The sequence below is a fragment of the Euleptes europaea genome, chromosome 20 (assembly GCF_029931775.1).
Source record: "Euleptes europaea isolate rEulEur1 chromosome 20, rEulEur1.hap1, whole genome shotgun sequence".
Taxonomy (NCBI): Eukaryota; Metazoa; Chordata; class Lepidosauria; order Squamata; family Sphaerodactylidae; genus Euleptes; species Euleptes europaea.
The window spans coordinates 19,323,099-19,343,807 of record NC_079331.1 but is presented as its reverse complement, the minus strand read 5'-3'; the positions used below and the strand labels follow the sequence as shown (position 1 = coordinate 19,343,807).

The 20,709-nt window shown below is 47.4% G+C and overlaps 1 protein-coding gene across 5 annotated transcripts in view; it reads left to right on the top strand.

Moving 5' to 3' along the window:
- Positions 1-20,709, top strand: part of MCTP2 (multiple C2 and transmembrane domain containing 2) — a 140,199-nt gene that overhangs the window by 64,763 nt on the left and 54,727 nt on the right. For all 5 annotated transcript variants that reach the window (XM_056865713.1, XM_056865717.1, XM_056865716.1 and 2 more), the window contains 4 exons: positions 819-921; positions 10,394-10,495; positions 12,357-12,431; positions 15,110-15,229. In XM_056865713.1, coding sequence (XP_056721691.1) covers positions 819-921; positions 10,394-10,495; positions 12,357-12,431; positions 15,110-15,229 — 400 coding nt within the window. The remainder of the gene's footprint in view (positions 1-818; positions 922-10,393; positions 10,496-12,356; positions 12,432-15,109; positions 15,230-20,709) is intronic.

The window sequence follows — 20,709 nt, the reverse complement described above, 5'->3', positions numbered from 1 at the left end:
TTGTGCTCATGGGGAGAGGCTATCCTTCACATAGGAGAGATCCAATTCAGAAAGGGCTTGAAGGGTCAGAACCTTCAAAGTTGAGAAAGACTTTATCCAATGCTACATCTGTTTGTCGAACCCTTGATGGAACTGTGGCGTACACGCCCAGCCCAGGTTTTATATTTTGTCTGTCTCACCTGCAGACCTTATTCTTAACACTTTCATATCATATACACCATGGGCTTCAGTAGATGTTACCTTCTACGTTGTCAAGCTTCATAGCATGGAAGCATGGCAAACATTGGTTTGCAATCTGGAGGAATGTCATGGAACATGAGTTTTAACCCTCCCAGGCAATGGAGCATAAGAGCATAAGAAAAGCCATGCTGGATCAGACCAAGGCCCATCAAGTCCAGCAGTCTGTCACACAGTGGCCAACCAGGTGCCCCTAGGAAGCTCACAAACAAGATGACTGCAGCAGCATTGTCCTGCCTGTGTTCCACAGCACCTAATATAATAGGCATGCTCATCTGATCCTGGAGAGAACAGGTATGCATCATGACTACTATCCATTTTTACTAGTAGCCATGAATACTCCTCTCCTCCATGAACATGTCCACTCCCCTCTTAAAGCCTTCCAAGTTGGCAGCCATCACCACATCCTGGGGCAGGGAGTTCCACAATTTAACTATGCACTGTGTGAAGAAATCCTTCCTTTTATCAGTTTTGAATCTCTCACGGTTAGTGAAAAGCGATCCTTGACTCTCTTTTTATGGTAGTAGACGGGCTGGGTGCATATTCTTAACCCTTTTCTCTCTGTAACTGTCTTTCCACAGCCCTGTTAAAGACATCCACGATGTTCTCGAAGTGACAGTGTTTGATGAAGACGGAGACAAGCCGCCGGACTTCCTTGGAAAAGTTGCCATTCCACTGCTGTCTGTAAGTTTATCTTTGCTCCATATATCATTCCTATATATCATGGTTTCAAGGGGATATGCTTTTCTTGGGTCGTCCTGAGCAACCCGGGCAGAAAGAAAAACAATCCTATGTGATAGATATGTCTCAGATAGTATTTATAGCTCTCCTTACCAAGGTGGGGTGTGTGTGTGTCTTTTGGTGAAACATTCTGATGAATGGAGAGATAAAAAAAACCTTTCCTCTCAGCTGCCCACTTATAAGGATTTTTGTGTGTCTGTGTGTGCTACAAACTTGCAACATTTTTGCCTCTTTGCACTACCCTAGGAAGCGAAATGAACATTTGGTCGACATGAGGAGAGGCGGCTTTCCAGTTAGCATAATGGATCTGCAAATGTCTTTGCTGTGACTTGCAGATGAGAGAGATCGACTCTCTCTTTCCTCCTGTCTTGTTTGGAGATGGTTGACAAACCCTGCCCAGAGTTGAAAGTGGGATAATGGAGCCATGATTCCCGCTTGTATGCTCACACCTCCTGTGATGTGTGTGTTTGTGTGTTTGTAAAGTGCCATCAAGTCGCAGCTGACTTATGGGGACCCCTCCTGGGGTTTTCAAGGCAAGAGACTATCAGAGGTGGTTTGCCAGTGCCTTCCTCTGCATAGCGAGTCGGATATTTCTTGGAGGTCTCCATTCTGAGTACTAACCAGGGCTGACCCTGCTTAGCGTCTGAGATCTGATGAGATCGGGCTAGCCTGGGCCATCCAGGTCAGGGCCTTCCTGTGGTAGCTTTTGATAAATGAGTTTTCCAGGTTTTTCCAGTGTCTTAAAAACAGAACCTATTGAATGAATGCCCTAATTGGGGGTGGCGAATTGAACCCTTGAAAAAACAGTGAACACACACGAACACACGAAGCTGCCTTCTACTGAATCAGACCCTTGGTCCATCAAAATAAGTATTGTCTACTCAGACCGGCAGCAGCTCTCCAGGGTCTCAGGCAGAGGCTCTTGGAAGTCAAATTGGTGGCACAAACAAATTGGGGGGGTGTCTTCCTGTTTCTTTGTAGTCTTCCAACCAGATCCGACCTTTTAATTAATTTATTTACTTCATTTATACCTGCCTTTCTCCCCAGCGGGGACCCAAAGCGGCTTGCGTCGTGCTCCTCTCCTCCATTTTATCCTCACAACGACCCTGTGAGGTCTGCTGCACTGAGAATGTGCGACTGGCCCAAAGTCACCCAATACGTTTCCATGACAGCATAATGATTCAAACCCAGGGCCTCTCAGATCCTAATCTATGCTCGAACCACTACACTACCCTCATTTTTTTTTTTACATAGCGTCCTGCTCCTCATTTAGCCGCCGACATGGGATGCTTTTAAGTTGCCGGTCTCCTTGAGAGTGTCTCTCTTGCCCGTTGATTATTTCTCTGTGACATCCTTGACGTTTACATTCACTTTGGCCCCCTTTCTAGATTCTGTGGTGGTTTGACTGCCATTTTCTTTTTATTTTGGAACGGTTCTCAAAGCCAGCTTTGCGCGACAAACCATTTGATGTTTACAGGGGGAGGAACAACTCCTTAACATCTTTTATTCCATTTTTGATGACTCCCTTAATTTCTCCCCGAGTCCTCGTATCCCTGATGTTACTGGACGGGAGCGGCGTGAGCAGCTGGTCTCCCGGAGAGCCAGCGCCTGCCAAATGGCCTGCGAGAGAGGCAGCCGGCTGTGTGGGCTGACAGTCAGAAGATGTTAGGTTCTTGATTTCTTTTTCTCTTGATTTTATAGACATTTGTCAAGGGTCCCTCAGGATTCCTGTAACGAGGCAGGCTGAGGAGGTGGGGAGAGGGAGGGGAAGGTGTGTGTGAGAGAGGGGGGGGAGGCATATGTGCATGAGCCGTAATCTCAACTCCATCCTGTCTAGCTTCTCTGAAAATCATAGAATTATACAATCATAGAGTTGGAAGGGACCACCAGGGTCATCTAGTCCAACCCCCCCCCCGCACAATGCAGGGAATTCACAACTTCCTCCCCCCCACACCCCCAGTGACCCCTACTCCATGCCCAGAAGATGGCCAAGATGCCCTCCCTCTCATCATCTGCCTAAAGTCATAGAATTAGCATTGCTGACAGATGGCCATCTAGCCTCTGCTTAAAAACCTCCAGGGAAGGAGAGCTCACCACCTCTCAAGGAAGCCTGTTCCACTGAGGAACCACTTGAATTGTTAGAAAAGTCTTCCTAATGTCTAGATGGAAACTCTTTTGGTTTAATTTCAACCCATGGGTTCTGGTCCGACCTTCTGGGGCAACAAGAAACAATTCGGCAGCATTCTCTATATGACAGCCCTTCAAGTACTTGGTTATCATATCACCTCTCAGTCTTCTCCTCTCCAGGCTAAACATACCCAGTTCCTTCAACCTTTCCTCATAGGACTTGGTCTCCAGACCCCTCACCATCTTTGTTGCCCTCCTCTGGCCACGTTCCAGCTTGTCTTCATCCTTCTTAAGTTGCGGTGCCCAAAACTGAACACAGTACTCTATGTGAGGTTTAACCAGAGCAGAGTAAAGCGATACCATCACTTCGCGTGATCTGGACACTACACTTCTGTTCAGGTTTAAGATGGAATGGTCTTTATCTCAGGCAAGGCAAAGTAGTGGGTTACAGTGTCAGATCCAGCCCCCAATTTAGTTTTTACCTGGCGTGCAGGGATCCAAAGATTTTCATCCACGTCTGATAAAATATTTGGCCTCTCTTTTTTGTTATCGCATCTACAACTGGTAGAGCACATCTTTTTGCAGGTTCTAGGTTCAGTCTTTAGTAAGAATGCCAGCCTAAATGTGGGACATGGGGATCCTCTGGGATTATAACTCATCTCCAAACTACAGTTCCTCTGGAGAAAATGGCTGCTTTGCTCTATGGCATTATACCTCACTGAGGTTCCTGTCCTCCCCAGGCTCCATCCCTGGATCTGGCAAACCTGCCCTCCCACCCCCTGCCGGTGGCCAGGGGGGAGCTGGTAGCCCTAGTCTTTGGCTCTGCCACTTCAACAGATTTCAGGTAGCAGATATTGGAAAATGGGGAGGGGTTGTGGCTCAGTGGTAGAGCATCTCCTTGGCATGCAGAAGGTCCCATTGATGGACGAATACGGACTTTGATTCAGTATAAGACAGCTTCATGTGTTCAAGTCGTTTTCGTTTAGCCCTGTTCACGCATTGCAGTGAAGGCATGTGTGATCTGTTCATTTTCTATGTAAACCCATTGAATAATTCTCACGTTACATTCAGGGCATTCACAGCTGGATGTGTCGTTTAGCCCTCACATTTATCCAGGTATGGGTCCATGTTGTGTGAAATGGACCAATGTCTCCTGCTACAGGCCACCTTTGTATTTCAGGATACAAATTATGTCACATGTTTAAACACTGAAGATCCAGGCTGCTTCAGCTGTGATTTTTCAAGAAGCTCCTTAAATCCTCAGTCCCACTCTCCTCCTATACCATCTTTCCTGCAAGGTGAAGCCAGCTTTCCTTTGTGCAGAGAAAGGCCATTTTAGACATTTAAAAAATAAACCCACAAATTGGTTTGGAACAGTTTTTACTGGCCAACCTTCAGATGGGGGCCTGGCAATCTCCCAGAATTACCATTGAGTTCCCCAGACTACAGAGATCAGATTTCCTGGAGTAAATGGCTGCTTTGGAGGGTGGACTATATTGCATTGTGGTGCCATATAGTGTGGAGAGCCTGTGTGGTGTAGTGGTTAACATTGGAAGACTCTAATCTGGTGAACTGGGTTGGTTTCCCCACTCCTACACATGAAGCCTGCTGTGTAACCTTGGGCTAGTCACAGTACTCTCCGAACTCTTTCAGTCTCACCTAACTCACAATAAGAAAAAGAAGAGTTGGTTTTTATATGCCAACTTTCTCTACCACTTAAGGAAGAACCAAACCAGTTTACAATCGCCTTCCCTTCCTCTCCCCACAACAGACACCTTGTGAGGTAGGTGGGGCTGAGAGAGTTCGGAGAGTACTGTGACTAGCCCAAGGTTACCCAGCTGGCTTCATGTGTAGGAGTGCGGAAACCGACCTGGTCACCAGATTAGCATCCACCATTCATGTGTAAGAGTGGGGAATCAAATCCGGTTCTCCAGATTAGTGTGCACCATTCCAAACCACTGCTCTTAACCACTACACTACGCTGGCTCTCAGGTGTCTGTTGTGGGAAGGGGAAGGGAAGGCAATTGTAAGCTGGTTTGATTCTCTTTAAAAACCAACTCTTCTTCTTCATTACATCCCATTGAGGTCCCTCCATTCCCCAAACCCTGCCCTCCCTGGATTCTACCCCAAAAATCTCCAGGAAGATCCCAACCTGAAATCGGCGACTCCAGTTTCTATCCCACTGTGCCCCCAAGTTGCTAACTTTGTTCCGAAATCAGAAGGGAAGAGGATTCAGTGTGGCCTCTGTGCTCTTGGACACTATCATCTTGGTTTCCAGGAGATTACAACGGCGGCGTTAGGTTTTTGCTGTTTTGTGTCATGTCATCCATAGTTGGCTCGGAGTTTGCATTTGAGTCTGACTCGCATCTGGAGCTTTCTGATATGAAGTTAATGGCGGGGAGTGGGAGAGAAGTCAGTAGGCTATTTTTCTTCGAGACAAGAAGAAGGGAAGCCTGCCTCTCTTCCACAAGGGCCCTGTCTCTTTGGCATCCTGTACTGTATCAATCTCCGACTCTTCCCATTTTGTTAAAATTCTCAAGCGGTCACTAAGGTTACCACTTAATAGGTTTAGCATTGGCTGGCCGTATTAGTAGCGTCCTGCACTCCTGCGCATCCGTTTTTCCTGGGACGTTGTTTTGTTCTGTCGAGCTGATGGATCCATTAATCCTAGAGAAATCTGGCATGCGGATTGGTGAGATTCGATATCCCGTAGGGATGCCGATGTGGTGCCATTTGTTCCATCTGGGAAATCGCCTTGCCAATAATATTTGACATCTTGTATGTTTAAAAGTCTTTCTATGTGCGTTACCTTATGATCCTTATAACAACTTGGTTACTATTATCATCACAAATTGCCAGTGCAAGGAGAGCTGAGAATTACTCCTTTCCTTAAGGTTGTTGAGGAGAGGTCTGAAATAAAGATTTCTGACCCACGCTGTTGCTTATTTGGTACATTATTATCTTTTTAAAAAAATATTAAAGATTTTTTAAAATTACAAACACATACCGACACACATGCATACAGTCTTGTCGTTCTAACAGGGAAATCGATAATTGACTACCTTTGCTAAGATACTCATATAAACCATACAATTGATTTAACTAAATGATGGACTGTTCTATAACATGTGCGTTATATAAATATCCTACGTTTTAACTATTCCAGTCTTCTAATTAACCAAGTCTTTATATTATAAAAGTATAAACAATATCTAATATTACTATACTTAGTTATGCTTGTCCTCCCTGCTTTAGCTTAAGTATAATTTATTTCTATACTTTTTACTGCCCTATTACCCCCTATTATTTCCTAGTCTTCTAACATCTTCTATCCTCTACTTTGAAATATATATTTCTTATGTTACACATTCAAATATGCATAGTCACAATAAAGCTTCCATTTCTTTTGGGATTCATCTTAAGCTTCCTTTAGTGGGCTCAGGGTAGCATGCGTGGTTCTTTCCCCTTTTCCATTTTATCCTCACAACAACCCTGTGAGGTAGGGTAGGCTGATAGTGTGACTGGCCCAAGGTCACCCACCAACTTACATGGCACAAGTGGGGATTTGAACCTGGTTCTTCCAGATACTAGTCCAACACTCTATGATTCTAACCCTTATGCTGATGTTTATGCATTCACCGTAACTTGTGAATAGGGCTCTTGGAGACAGGGAAGCAAGGCCTCCCAAGCTTGTTGCTCACCAGCACCTCAGGGTCTGGCAGGAGGAAATTGGTGGGGGAAGGAGTGTGTGTCACTTACGGATAAAAATAAACTGTGGTGGACATTCTAGCATTTCACAAAAAAACTCTGTGGTAAAGCCATAGAGTTTTTTTGTGAAATGCTAGATCACCTAAAATTGACAGTTCTAGTTTTTACCAGAAGTGACATCAACATGCTGGGGGCAACGCTGGCACATCAGGCCCCACCCACTACTTCTTACTGGCGGTTGCCATCTGTGTTTTGGCAACCATACCTGGACGTCTATAAGACTACAATTTCCAGCAACCCCATGTACAAATAAGGGAGTCTTCGAACAACACATTTTAGTACAGAGGAGGTGGGGTGACCATCAGAACCAAATAGGGTTACCAGCTCCGGGCTGGGAAATTCCTGGAGATTTTTGGGGTGGAGCCTGAGGAGGGCAGGATTTGAGCAGAGGTATAATGTCATAGAGTTTGAGAAGGTGAGGGGTATAATGCTGTAGAGTCCACCTTCCAAAGCAGCCATTTACTCCAGGTGGACTGATCTCTGTCACCCGGAGATCAGTTGTAATAACTAGGATTGCCAGGTCCCTCTTTGCCACCAGCGGGAGGTTTTGTGAGCGGAGCCAGAGGAGGGCAGGGTTTAGGGAGGGGAGGGACTTCAATGCCGTAGAGTCCAATCGCCAAAGCGGCCATTTTTTCCAGGTGAATGGATCTCTATCGGCTGGAGATCAGTTGTAATAGCTGGAGATCTCTATCTTATACCTGGAGGTTGGCAACCTTAGTAATAGCGGGAGATCTCCAGCCACCACCTGGAGGTTGCTAATCCTAGACGCAAATGATTTGTCCCTTGAATTGGCTCACCCTGTGATTTCTCCCCATCTGTAGGCTGTACTACATTTCATCCCGCTTCTGCGGTAGCTACTTTAAATACAGCTACAATTTCATGCCCTCAAATTCATGCCCATTACCTTTTAAATCTGTGAATGTTTTCATTTCCCCAAACGAAGCTTTTTGGTAAGTGACAGCTTTTATTGTCGCTTCTGTTCAGAATTAGCTGGTTCTCTGCCTAAAATAAATAAATAAATAAAAATAAAGCCAAATGTTTAATCAATACTTAGCCTACCGTATATAATATGTGCATTTTTTTTATTTTATTTTTTTTGCTGTCACTTTTTAAAAATGAAAGACACCTCAGCGCGGAGCCAAACGGCTTGTAAATTGGTTGGGAAATGACTTTTTTTTTTTTTTGCATAAATGTTTAACCCCACAAGGGTGAGTGGGCAAATTAGAACTTGCAAGCACATCTGAAATTCTACGTATAAAGTAGTTCGAGGGAATGAAGATGTGTTCTTTAAAAAACAAAACAAAAAACACTTGTATGCATTTTTTTTTCCAAATTAGGGTTATTCAAATTCTATGTCAACTTTATTTAGCTAGTCAGTCGGGGCGGGGGGAGGATGTTCCATTTTAAACATGATTTGGGGTTGAAATTTTGCTTCATGAGTTATTTGGCTTCCCCCCATCCCCAACTTCACTATTTGGCAAGGAAAGAGCTGTTTACAATGTTAAATAGCAGGCACTAATGATTTTCTGTTGACTGTCTAGATTCCAGGGCAGATTTTACTGGCTGTCAGTTGGTCATGTTTCAGGTATTCTACAATACAGAATAGCAACTATATCATTAGGATAGGCCCTGATACTTTTTTAATTATACTTTTTACCTGCCCCCCAGCCAATAACCATGTCATTTAGGGCTCTAGCTATTCGATTTCTCTGAAATTCCACAGAATGTAGGTTTAGGCTTATCCTCCAAATAGAACAGAATGAGGTGACTAGGGTTGCCAGGAGGGCTGGGGATGGAGGCTTGGGGGGCGTGATTAGGGTTGCCAACCAGGTACTAGCTGGAGATCTCCTGCTATTATAACTGATCTTCAGCTGATAAAGATCAGTTCCCCTGGAGAAAATGGTTGCTTTGGCCATTGGGCTCTATAGCACTGAAGTCCCTCCCCTCCACAAGCCTCGCTCTGCCCCCAAAACCTCCTGCTGGTGGCGAAGAGGGACCTGGCAACCCTAGGCATGATGTAAGCAACGTTGCCATGTCCCTTCTGGGTACATCCCGGAAGTGACTATGGGAAGCTCTAGGAATAGGTATGCCAGCTTCCAGGTGGGACCTGAAGATCCCGCAGAATTACAACTCATCTCCAGACTACAGAGATCAGTTTCCCTGGAGGAAAAGGATGCTTTGGAGGGTGGACTCTGTGGCATTGTGCCTCCCCAGGCTCCATCCCCAAATCTCCAGGAGTTTCCTAACCTGGATCGGGCAACCCTACCTGCCCTCCTGGTGGCCAGGGGGGGCCTGGCAATCCTAGTAGGGATGCCAACCTTCCAGGTGGGACCTGGGCATCCCCCAGAATTACATCTCATTTCCAGAGTACAGAGATCAGTTCCCCTGGAGAAAATGGCTGCTTTGGAGGGTGGACTCCATGGCATCGTACCCCACTGAGGTCCCTGCCCCCCCAGCTCCATCCCCAAATCTCCAGGGGTTTCCCAACCTGGATCTGGCAACCCTACGCCCCATCCCCCGCTGGTGGCCAGGCGGGACCTGTCAACCCTATCTAGGAATCACCAGAAACTCTATGGTAGCAGTCCTTTATTTTTCTCCCGTCTCAGCTGGGAGTGGTGGTGAACAACGAGCCTTGCTGGTAGGAGGCCTGGCAACCCTAGAGGTAATAGAGGTCTGAGATGGTGGGATAGACTGCACTGCTTCAGACTGCGGGGGGGTGTTCCAAGGTTTTAATGCTCCCCCGTTAACAAAAACAAAAAAAAACAAACCCAAAATAACACCATGATAACATTAAGGGGGAGGGATACCAACCTCCAGGTGGGACCTGGGGATCCCCCAGAATTCCACGTCATCTCCAGACTGCAGAGATCAGTTCCCCTGGAGAAAATGGCTGATTTGGAGGGTGGATTCTATGGCCTCGTATCCCACTGGGGTCCCTGTCCTCCCCAGGCTTCATCCCCAAATCTCCAGGAGTTTCCCAACCTGGAAATGGCAACCTTAACCCCCACCCATCCCCTGCCGGTGTGCAGGTGGGACCTGACAACCGTGTCAAGGGGAGAGGATTTAACTGAATGAGTTTTCTATTGATGGGGAATTATTAATCCAGTGGAACTTCTCCATTCTGAGACATCCTTTTGTGGCATGGGAGGAGCATCCTTTGCTTCTCTAGATGGATGTAACACACATCCTAAGGTTAGAGCCCAAGTTCGGTACAATCTGGTCTGAATCTGCGCAGCATCAAATACACAGAGCTGATTGGCTTTATATCTAGCCGGTGTCCTCAATGTAAAAAGGGCATGCTTTCTCAGAACTAAATGCTATTGGTTTCAATTGGGCATCGTTGGGTGCTTGTTAATGTTTAAATGTTTGTTTTTAATAGTTCAAACGGTTGCTTTGTTAAATGAACTTAAACATCCCTACTTCTGGAATTTTCTCCTATTTGTTAAGAAATTGAATTTATATAAACATAAGCAAACAGTGCTTTTTATGGAGACCCTTTTCATTCCATGTTCAATTTCAGATAAGAAATGGACAGCAGAGCTGCTACGTTTTGAAGAATAAAGACTTGGAACTTCCTTCGAAAGGGACGATCCATTTGGAGCTGGATGTCTTATTTAATCCTGTAAGTCAGAGAGCTTTAAGAGTTTGTACTTTCCCGTCTCTCTTTCCCTCTAGGTTTTTTAAGTATTTAGTGGCTCAATTAATGTGTGTGTGTGTGTGTGTGTGTGAGTATAAAACACAAATACAACTCAAATGTGTAGTCTGTCAGAGATAATTCGATTTAAGTCCTTACTTAAGACATGTACCCTTCAGGGAGAGACCAGCTGTTTAAGATTTTGGTGGATTTCAGAAAGAATATTTAGGACTATAAGACATAGGGTTGCCAGCTCTGGGTTGGGAAATACCTTGAGGTTTTGGGGGTGGAGCCTGAGGAGGGTGGTGTTTGGGGAGGGGAGGGACTTCAGAGGGGTATAATGTCATAGAGTCCATCGTCCAAAGAAGCCATTTTCTCCAGATAAACTGATCTTTGTTGCATGGAGCTGTCGTAATAGCAGGAGATCTCCAGCCACTACCTAGAGGCTGGCAACCCTAATAAGACAATATGTGCGATGTTTGGTTTGCCAGCTTAAGGTTGGGAAATACCTGGAGATTTGGGGGTGGAGCCTCTGGAGGACAGAGGTTGGGGAAGGATGCAGACATACATGAAGCTGCCTTCTACTGAATCAGGGCCTTGGTCCATCAAAGTCAGTATTGTCTACTTAGAATAGCAGCAGCTGTCCAAAGTCTCAGGTGGAGGTCTTTCATAAAACCTACCACCTGATCCTGTTTAACTGGCAATGCCAGGGATTGAACCAGGGACCTTTTGCATGCCAAGCAGATGCTCTACCACTAAGCCACAGCCCCTCCCCTTCATGAGAGCTGAGCAGGGATGTGATGCCATAGAGTCCATCCTCCAAAGCAGCCATTTTCTCCCTGTAGTCTGGAGATCAGTCGTAATTCTGAGAGATCTCCATGCCCCACCTTGAGGTTAGCAAGCCTATTGGTAGCCCTATGCTGGCGTTCATTTATTTTATTTATAACATTTTTATACCATCTTTCCTCCAACCTGGGTCCACAAGATGGTGAACATTAAAAAATTTAAAAAATAAATTAAAAACACATAAAGCAATGCCACTAGAAGGAGGACCAATAACTGTTATTGGGGGGTATGCCAGACGAAATAAAAAAGTCTTGCGTGATTAGAACTCCAAACACAGAATTTGGCCCTAAGAAGCAACCATGGGAATGGGGTTTCAGATGGGTTGAGGGCAGTCGTGCTAGGCAAGAGTGCTTTAACTGTTCTTACCCCCGGTGCTGTTTTCCTGATCAAGAATGGCCCCTCTGAGCTGTTTAAAACCCTTGTAGGGGGAAATGACAGTGCAGAGGGGAAGAATGATCCTCCCGTTCCCCACCACTCATGCATCACATTTCCCCATTGTTGCGTTCAAAGGCCAACTGGAGCAAGTGGGGTTCCGGTCATGGAACTCCAGCATTTCTCTTCTCTTGGACCTTGAATGCCAAACCAAGTTTCCTAGCCTGGATGCTAGCATCAGGCAGCTGTTGTAGAAGAAGAGGAGTTGTTTTTTATACCCTGATGTTCGCTACCTTTCAAGGAGTCTCTATTCGGTTTACAATTGCCTTCCCTTCCCCACCCCACAGCAGGCCCTTTGTGAGGTAGGTGGGACTGAGAGAGTTCAGAGAGAACTCTGATTAACCCAGTTCTCCAGATTAGAGTCCACCGCTCAAGTGGAGTGGTGGCGAATCAAACCTAGTTCTCCAAACCTGGTTCTCCAAATCCACCGCTCATGTGCAGTGGGGAATCAAACCCGGTTCTCCAGATTAGAGTCCGCCGCTCATGTGGAGGAATGGGGAATCAAGCCCAGTTCTCCAGATTACAGTCTGCCGCTCTTAACCACTATACCATGCTGTGTTCTCTTTTTCAGGTGAAAGCCAGTGTCAGAACCTTTCTGCCACGTGAGAGGCGGTTTCTGGAAGACAGCCGCAAGTTTTCAAAGAAGGTATGTTGGTCTCTAGGAATGGCCGCTTTGTCTTTCTGTATGCAAGCAGCGGATGGCAGGAGACGGGGCGTAGCAGCTCGGCGTGAACGCTGCTGAATGGTGGGAGAGCGAGTGGAAAAGGAAAGGCATTGTTTGCATTCAGACATCGCCAACGGACTCCAGTTTTCACGTGACGAGAATGAGTTTGGTTTATCCTTGGGCTTGCAGGCCCCCTCCTGCACCCCTCCCCAACAGAGGAAAGACTGAAACCACGAAATAATCCAGATTCCTGGTTCATGGGTGCAAAACAAACAGCAGTTAGTTAAAGCTCTGTGATCCGGATGTCCCAAAAATCTGTGATCCGTTTCAAACCAGGAAGCCTTCAGTCTCTCATAGGGATGCCAGCCTCAAGATGGGACCTGGGGAACTCCTCAGGTTAGGGTCCAAGGACAGTGCGATCTGGTCTGGATCTACACAGCATCAAATACACAGGGCTGACTTGTTTAGGGGTGCCAGGTCTTCTGCTTTGGTGGGAGACCTCTAGGGATGCCCAGTGGCGTAGCGTGGGTTGTCAGCACCCGGGGCAAGGCAAGTAATTTGCGCCCCCTAACCCGTGGATTTTAGCACTCGAGTCTCTTCCACTAGATTAGTTAAAGAAACCCTTACCCCCTAAGCACATGTATTGTTTGTGCTGATGTAATTAAAGTAAAATGACTGAACCTGGGGCCTTCGGTATACCAAGCAGCTGTGGGACTTGCAAATACCTCTGTACTTAATAATTTGTGTTTAAGAGGTGTTTGGAAGATGCAATACAAACCTTATGCCTGCTTGTCTTTGGGCCATACTCCTCCTGTGTTGTTTAGGTGGAAAGCAGCCACTGGCTTCCTTTTGGGACTTCATGTACCCCCCCCCATTCATTTTCATATGCCCAAAACATATATTTACTGTTTACTGATATGATGCTTGCTATACACCTCTGTGCACATCCTGGCCACAGGAGGCAAAGATGTATAGTAAATTGGCCCATGCTGCAAAACTAAATTAACTGTATACAATTCAAATTCACCAATTAGTAATAAGTGGAAGATGAGTTTGAGAAAGAAAAGTCCAGGAGGCAATTCTCACTAAGCATCAAATTCTAATCCACAAGTGGTTTCTCTAACAATGTGTGTGTGTGTGTGTAAAGTGCCGTCAAGTCGCAGCCGACTTATGGCAACCCAGAGGCCACTTACCGGCATCATCTTCGCCCCGAACCGCATTGAGGCGGGTGGCGCCGGCTCCCACCACCCGGGACCGAGGCGGAGACCAACGGCCGAGGCCTGGAGGAGTGCGGCGGCCTCGCGTGCCCAGGAACCTGTTGCAGGCGGCGCTCCCGGGCCGGTGGGACGGCCCTCGCGGGACCGGCGCCTCTCTCAGGGCCCAGCGCCGCCCCGCGCCCTTCAGCTTTGTCTCGCCTTCGCCCCCCACCCCTCCTTCCCCGCCGCCTCTGCTCGCCACAAACAAGACGGCCGCCGCCCTCCAGCCTCCTCTGAAACTCCCCCCCCCTTCCGCTGGCCCGGCAGGGAGGAGCTGCTGAGTCCCACCCCCAAGGTGGGCTGGGCCGGGTGAGGCCGACGCTGTGGGCTCCGCCGTGCGGCCCTGCCTCAGCGGCGAGGGGGAGGGAGATTAATGCCTGAGGCGGCCCTGCCGTGAGTTGGGGAGCGGGGCCGCGGCTTTCCCGCCCCCTGGAGGCCTGCTGAGAGTTTGAAAATGTTATACAAAAAACACCGCTTTGAAAGGGTTTTTTGGATACCGCGGCTTATGAATGGTTGGAAGACGTCTTCACTGCAGTGAGAGAGAGTGAGTGAGTGAGCCAGGCAGGGGCAGAGAGCTGCGAGTGCGCCCCCCCAGATGTTGCGCCCGGTGCGGCCGGCCCCCCCTGCACCCCCCACGCTACGCCACTGGGGATGCCAGCCACCAGGTGGGACCTGCGGATCCCCCGGAATCACACTCCAGAACACAGAGATCAGTTCCCCTGGAGAAAATGGCTGCATTGGAGGGTGGACTTTATGGCATTGTAGCCCACTGAGGTCCCTGTCCTCCCCAGGCGCCATCTCCATATCTCCAGGAGTTTCCCAACCTGGAGCTGGCAACCCTACCTTCACCCACCCTCTGCCAGTGGCCAGGCAACCTTAGAGACCTCCCGCTTGCCCCCCCCCCCCGCCTCTTGCTGCTGGTCTGTGGAGCTGTGGGAACGAAATTGGAAAATTTGGTCTTGCACCAACGCTGATTACAACCCTCCCCCCCCCCCCAGACTCTTCTGCCAGTTGCCAGGGCTTGACTAGGTCAAGAAAATTTATTGCATATGGCTTTTGGCCATCACAAATAACTAACACGTAATAATGCAACAAACAGTAGTACGAACATACCAGCTGGGTGACCCTGGGCTATTCACAGTTCTCTTTGAACTCTCTCAGACTGACCTACCTCACGAGGTGTCTGTTGTGGGGAGAGGAAGGGAAGATTTGATTCTCTGAGAGAAAGTCAGCATATAAAAACCAACTCCTACTCCTCTTCTTCTTCTTCTTCCTCTTCTTCTTCCTCTTCCTCTTCCTCCTACCTATCCCCTTTCTGCCACATAGCCTGATAGTCTTATTGCTTAGGGATGTAAGCTTTGGTCTAATTTTAAAAAAATCTGTCCCCCACCTTGTGTCCATCAGATCTTAGCGAGAAACGTGGAGCGTGTGAAAAGAATCACCATGGCGGTCTGGAACACGATACAGTTTCTCCGAAGCTGCTTTCTCTGGGAGTCTCCGGTCAGAAGCGTGGTTGCATTTGTGGTGAGTGGATGCCTTTGCGCAGAGTTCAGTGGATTTTGAGAGGGTGTGGGTAAGAACGAGTGAAGTGCCTTGATGTCTGCAGTGTGTGTGAAGGGCAGCACTCCCAACATGATGCCCATGGGTGCCATGGCACCTGCGGACAGGTTTTCGGGCACCTGCCAAGTGTTTTTAGGAAGTAGGTGATAAATGTAACCTCAACAGAGATAAATGCAAAGTTCTGCATTTAGGTAGGAAAAATCAAATGCATAATTATAGGATGGGGGAGACTTGTCTTAGCAGTAGTGTGTGCGAAAAGGATCTTGGGGTCTTAGTAGACCAAACACTGAACATGAGTCAGCAGTGTGATGCCGTAGCCAAAAAGGCAAATACGATCTTGGGCTGCATCAACAGAAGTATAATGTCCAGATCACATGAAGTGCTGGTATCGCTTTACTCTGCTCTGGTTAGACCTCACCTAGAGTACTGTGTTCAGTTTTGGGCACCACAATTTAAGAAGGATGAAGGCAAGCTGCAAGGTGTCCAGAGGAGGGCAACAAAGATGGTGAGGGGTCTGGAGACCAAGTCTTATGAGGAAAGGTTGAAGGAGCTGGGTGTGTTTAGCCTGGAGAGGAGAAGACTGAGAGGTGATATGATAACCATCTTCAAGTATTTGAAGGGCTGTCATATAGAGGATGCTGCCGAGTTTGGACGTGCCACTATGTGGAAACCGACACCACCCTGATCTTTACTGGCCTAGCAGTTTCTTCTACTTTCAGCCTTACTTGGCAGCCGCAGTCATTGGAAAAAGGTTGGTCAGCAAGAACTGGCTGCCAAATCCCCCCCTTTTAAACTCCCATTTCAAATCTCTCTCCCCCCCAAAAAAACATAGAGACATGGGGATAGCGAAAACCCTGGCTAGGATCCACAGAAGCACTTTGGATACTCTTTCGTGGGGTGTTTTGACCTTCAAACATTTGAATACCAGACCCCTGTGCCATAAGCAAGCTGCTTATGGAACTGCTTGATAGGCAAAGACTTTTATTTTATTTTATTACAACAGTGGGATTTGGAAATACCCGTTGACTGCATTCAGCCTAAACACATCTTCCCTTCCCTTAGCAGAACTCTGAAAATAGTACTTCAGCATATCTGCACTATTTTTTATTTATGTATTTATTTTGCTCTGTTTATACCCTGCCTTTTTCCCTCAATGGGGGAGCCGAAATGGTGGACAACTTTCTCCCCTCCATTTTATCCTCACAACAGTCCTCTGAGGTAGGTTTGGCTGAGATTGCGTCCCCCAGGGAGCTTCCATGGGAGAGTGAGGGTTTGAACTTGGGTCTCCCAGAACCTAGTTTGACCCTTTACACTTGTGTCTGCCTTCCCCCCTAAGTTTTAAAATTGGCCTGTTATTTGGTAGAGTGGTGCGGGGGATGGGGGAGATAGTAGGGTTGCCGGTTCTGGGTTGGGAAACACCTGGAGATTTTTGGGGAGGAGCCTGAAGAGGGTGGGGTTTGCAGAGGGGAAGGACTTCAGTGCCATAGAGTTAGGGTTGCCAGGTCCCTCTTCGCCACCAAGGGGATGTTTTTGGGGCGGAGCCTGAGGAGGGCAGGGTTTGGGGAGGGGAAGGACTTCAATGCCATAGAGTCCAATTGCCAAAGCGGCCATTTTCTCCAGGGGAACTGATCTCTATCGGCTGGAGTTCAGTTGTAATAGCAGGAGATCTCCAGCTAGTATCCATCTTGGAACCTTTACTAACTTGATTGTAACCAGCTGGGAACCTTTGCAAGTGAGCCCAAGAAGGGATTGGAATTAGTAACATGAGATACAAAATGGACAGGAAGAGGGACTGATGAAGAATTAGAGCTTGAAACAGCTTTCTTCCTCTTCCTCCCTGACAAGGAGAGCACACCAGAATATATCCAATAGAGAAAAGTCTCTGACCTGCACCTGTAAAATAAGAAGATTTGAGAGAGAGTGTCAGACATGGGACTTTCATAATCATATTTATTGCATCTCAGTGTTTGTATATAGTTGATTTAAACTTGCTTTTTTGGCATGGAGTATATTTTTGCATTTTGTTATACTCCTTGTGCATATTGGTTTCTGTGCATGATTTTGTGCTAAGTACCTGGAGGTTGGCAACCCTATCTCTAGGGTTGCCAGCTCTGGGTTGGGAAATACCTGGAGATTTTGGGGGTGGAGCCTGAGGAGGGTGGGGTTTGGGGAGGGGAGGGAGTTCAATGGGGTATAATGACATAGAGCACACCTTCCAAAGTGGCCATTTTCTCCAGGTGAACTGATCGCTGTAACCTGGAGATGAGTTAGAATCATAGAATCATAGAGTTGGAAGGGACCACCATGGTCATCTAGTCCAACCCCCTGCACAATGCAGGAAACACAACTCTCTCTGGTCCCTTCCAACTCTATGATTCTATGATTCCCCTGGAAGAAATGAATGTTTTGGAGGGTGGGCTCTATGGTACAATTGCCCACTGAGGACCCTCCCCTCTCCAAACCCCACCCTTCCTAGGCCCCACCCCCAAATCTGTCAGAATTGCCCAACCTGGAGTTGGCAACCTGACTAACACCGAGTAATATCTAGTAATTCTGATCAAGTACTGCTCCGCAACAGGCAGCCAGGCTGGAGTATGCGATTAAAAGCAGCTTCTCTTTCCCAGAACCACCTTCTGTAGCAAAAGAAAATATCAGGCCAACAACACATGCTAGAAAAACACAGCCTCTATGTCAACTATCTACTACCGACGGGGCTTTTAAGTTCGCTATCAAACCTATCCTGGAAGCCCCAGCCCTGGAAGTTCAGCTCGCTTGACGGCAGCTAAATGCTACCACTGGGTAGTACATATTTAAAAAATATTTTAAGGTTAATTTTGAGCACTGAATAGCTGTTGTGCGGAATCATGCATCGTTGCACATTCTGCTTATGATTTTTCTCCGGTGTAATTATCCCTTCTATTGACAGTTTGCTGAATATTAATGGTAATTAGGCCATTTAATGAAATTACAGTTTTCTTAATGCAATTACTGTAATCTGAGCAATATTAAAAGGAGGTATTCGACTGCCTTGATTCCCCACCCCCACCCCCCAATAGTTTCTTCTGTCATCTGGAAAGGGCAGGCTGTGTGCTAGAGGGGGAACAGGCAAAGTGTAGGGATCCTGATGAAATGTATTCATATGGAAACCACTAGTCCAGTCAAGTGAGTATATTTGTGTAGCCATAGGCCATTACAAAGTATCCTAAAATATTTACAAAATTCTAAGAAAACTGATTAAAAATTAGTTAGTTGAATGATTTTATTATTACGGCAATAGCCAGATAAGCTGCAAAATTAGTTAGTTCGATAAAAAGAGATGTCCAGAGGCGGTTTGCCATTGCCTGTCCCTGCATAGCAACCCTCGACTTCCTTGGTGGTCTCCCACCCAAATACTAACCAGGGCTGACCTTGCTCAGCTTCTGAGATCTGATGGAATTGGGCTAGCCTGGTCTTCCAGGTCAGGGCAAAAGACATACAGAGGAGGTTTGCCATCACCTGCCTTGGCATAGCCACCCTGGACTTCCTTGGTTGTCTCCCATGACCCTGCTTATCTTCTGAGATCTGATGAGATCATGCTAGCCATCTAGGTCAGGGCAATAATTCCGTGCTGCCAAGTCACAGCTGATTTATGGCGACCCTGTAGGGTTTTCAAGGCAAGAGAGGGACAGAGGTGGTTTGCCATTGCCTGCCTCTGCGTTGCAACCCTGGATTTCCTCGGTGGTCTCCCATCCAAGTTTTAACCAGGGCCAGCCCTGCTTAGCTTCTGAGTTCTCCAGATTAGAGCCCACTGCTCCAACCCACCGCTGTTAACCACTACACCACACTGGCTCTCTCCAACAAACATCAGGGTATGGAGTTGGAGCTTGTGGCCCCTGGGCGAAATGTGGCCCAAAAGAGTGTCTTTGGAGTGCTTTGCCAGGTCTTTTGTCACCTGACCAGCCATTGCCAATCCAGTGGCACCTTCTCTGTGTCTCGAATAGAGGTAACCAATGGCCCAATCCTTTACAGCAGGGGTGTCAAACATAAGGCCCATGGGCTTGGTTCGGCCTCTTGAGAGCTTTTATCTGTCCCATGAGCCAGACAAGGCAGTCCCCCCGCCTCGATCTGAGCTGCGAGACATGGCCCAGCTCAACCAAGTGATATTTTTGTCATATCCAACCCTCATTGAGAGCCAGTGTGGTGTGGTGGTTAAGAGCGGTGGTTTGGAATGGTGGAGGCTGATCTGGAGAACCGGGTTCGATTCCCCACCCCTCCGCATGAGCGGTGGAGGCTAATCTGGTGAACTGGATTTGTTTCCCCACTCCTACACGTGAAGCCAGCTGGGTGAACTTGGGCTAGTCACAGCGCTCTTAGAGCTCTCTCAGCCTCACCTACCTCACAGGGTGTCTGTTGTGGGGAGGGGAAGGTGATTGTAAGCCAGTTTGACTCTCCCTTAAGTGGCAGAGAAAGTCTGCATATAAAAACCAACTCTTCTTCTTCTTCATAACAATTGAGTTTGACACACCTGGCATAAAGTGGGCTGTCAATATCGCAGTATCTCAACAAATAAACTCTAGAGACCAAGCCCTATGAGGAAGAGCTGAGGGACTTGGGAATGTTTAGTCTGCAGAAGAGAAGGTTGAGGGGGGGCAGGATTGCTCTCTTGAAGTCTTTGAAGGGCTGTCACTTACAGGAGGGCAGGGAGCTGCTCCGGTTGGCAGCAGAGGATAGGACTCGTAATAATAGGTCTAAATTGCTGGCGAAAAGGTACCGGCTGGATATTAGGGGAAATTTTTTTTACAATAAAAGTTGTTTAACAGTGGTGTCAGCTTCCTAGGGAGGTGGTGAGGCTCCCCCTCACCGGCAGTCTTTAAGCAGTGGCTGGACAAATACTTGTCAGGGCTGCTGCCTGCATTCTGGATTTGGCCCCTTGAGAGCTCTTATCTGGCCCGTGAGCCAGCTGAGGCAGCCCCCCCCCTCCCCAATCTGGGCTGGCGAGGCCTAGCCTGGCCTGACCAAGTGACATTTATGTCATATCTGGCCCTCAGAAGAAATGAGTTCGACACCCCTGCTTTATAGGCTCTGGGTGTTTCGGTTCCTCACACCACCTCACGTGTGCCCAGATCTGACAGTTTGTAACGCCATGGGTCATACAGCCACACTTTGCTCACTAGATACTCTGGAAGGTCTCCTTCTTAAAAACAAATGATTCTCAACTTCTTATCATTTTGAATCACACTCCGTGGTCTTGAACAATCACCCCTTACCCCCACCCTCTTGGCCATGTAAGAACTTCTGCGAGCATTTTTCCCAGGAAGGAAGGAACTTCTAAAAACCCAAACCCAGCAGATAGGAGAAACAATTCAAACTGCTTGCGTTGCTGCAACCCGCCGGAGAATTGTGCTCTTCCCGGCTAATTTGCTGTTGCGCACAGTTGTGAGTGTGTGTGCATGTGTGCGCCTCGT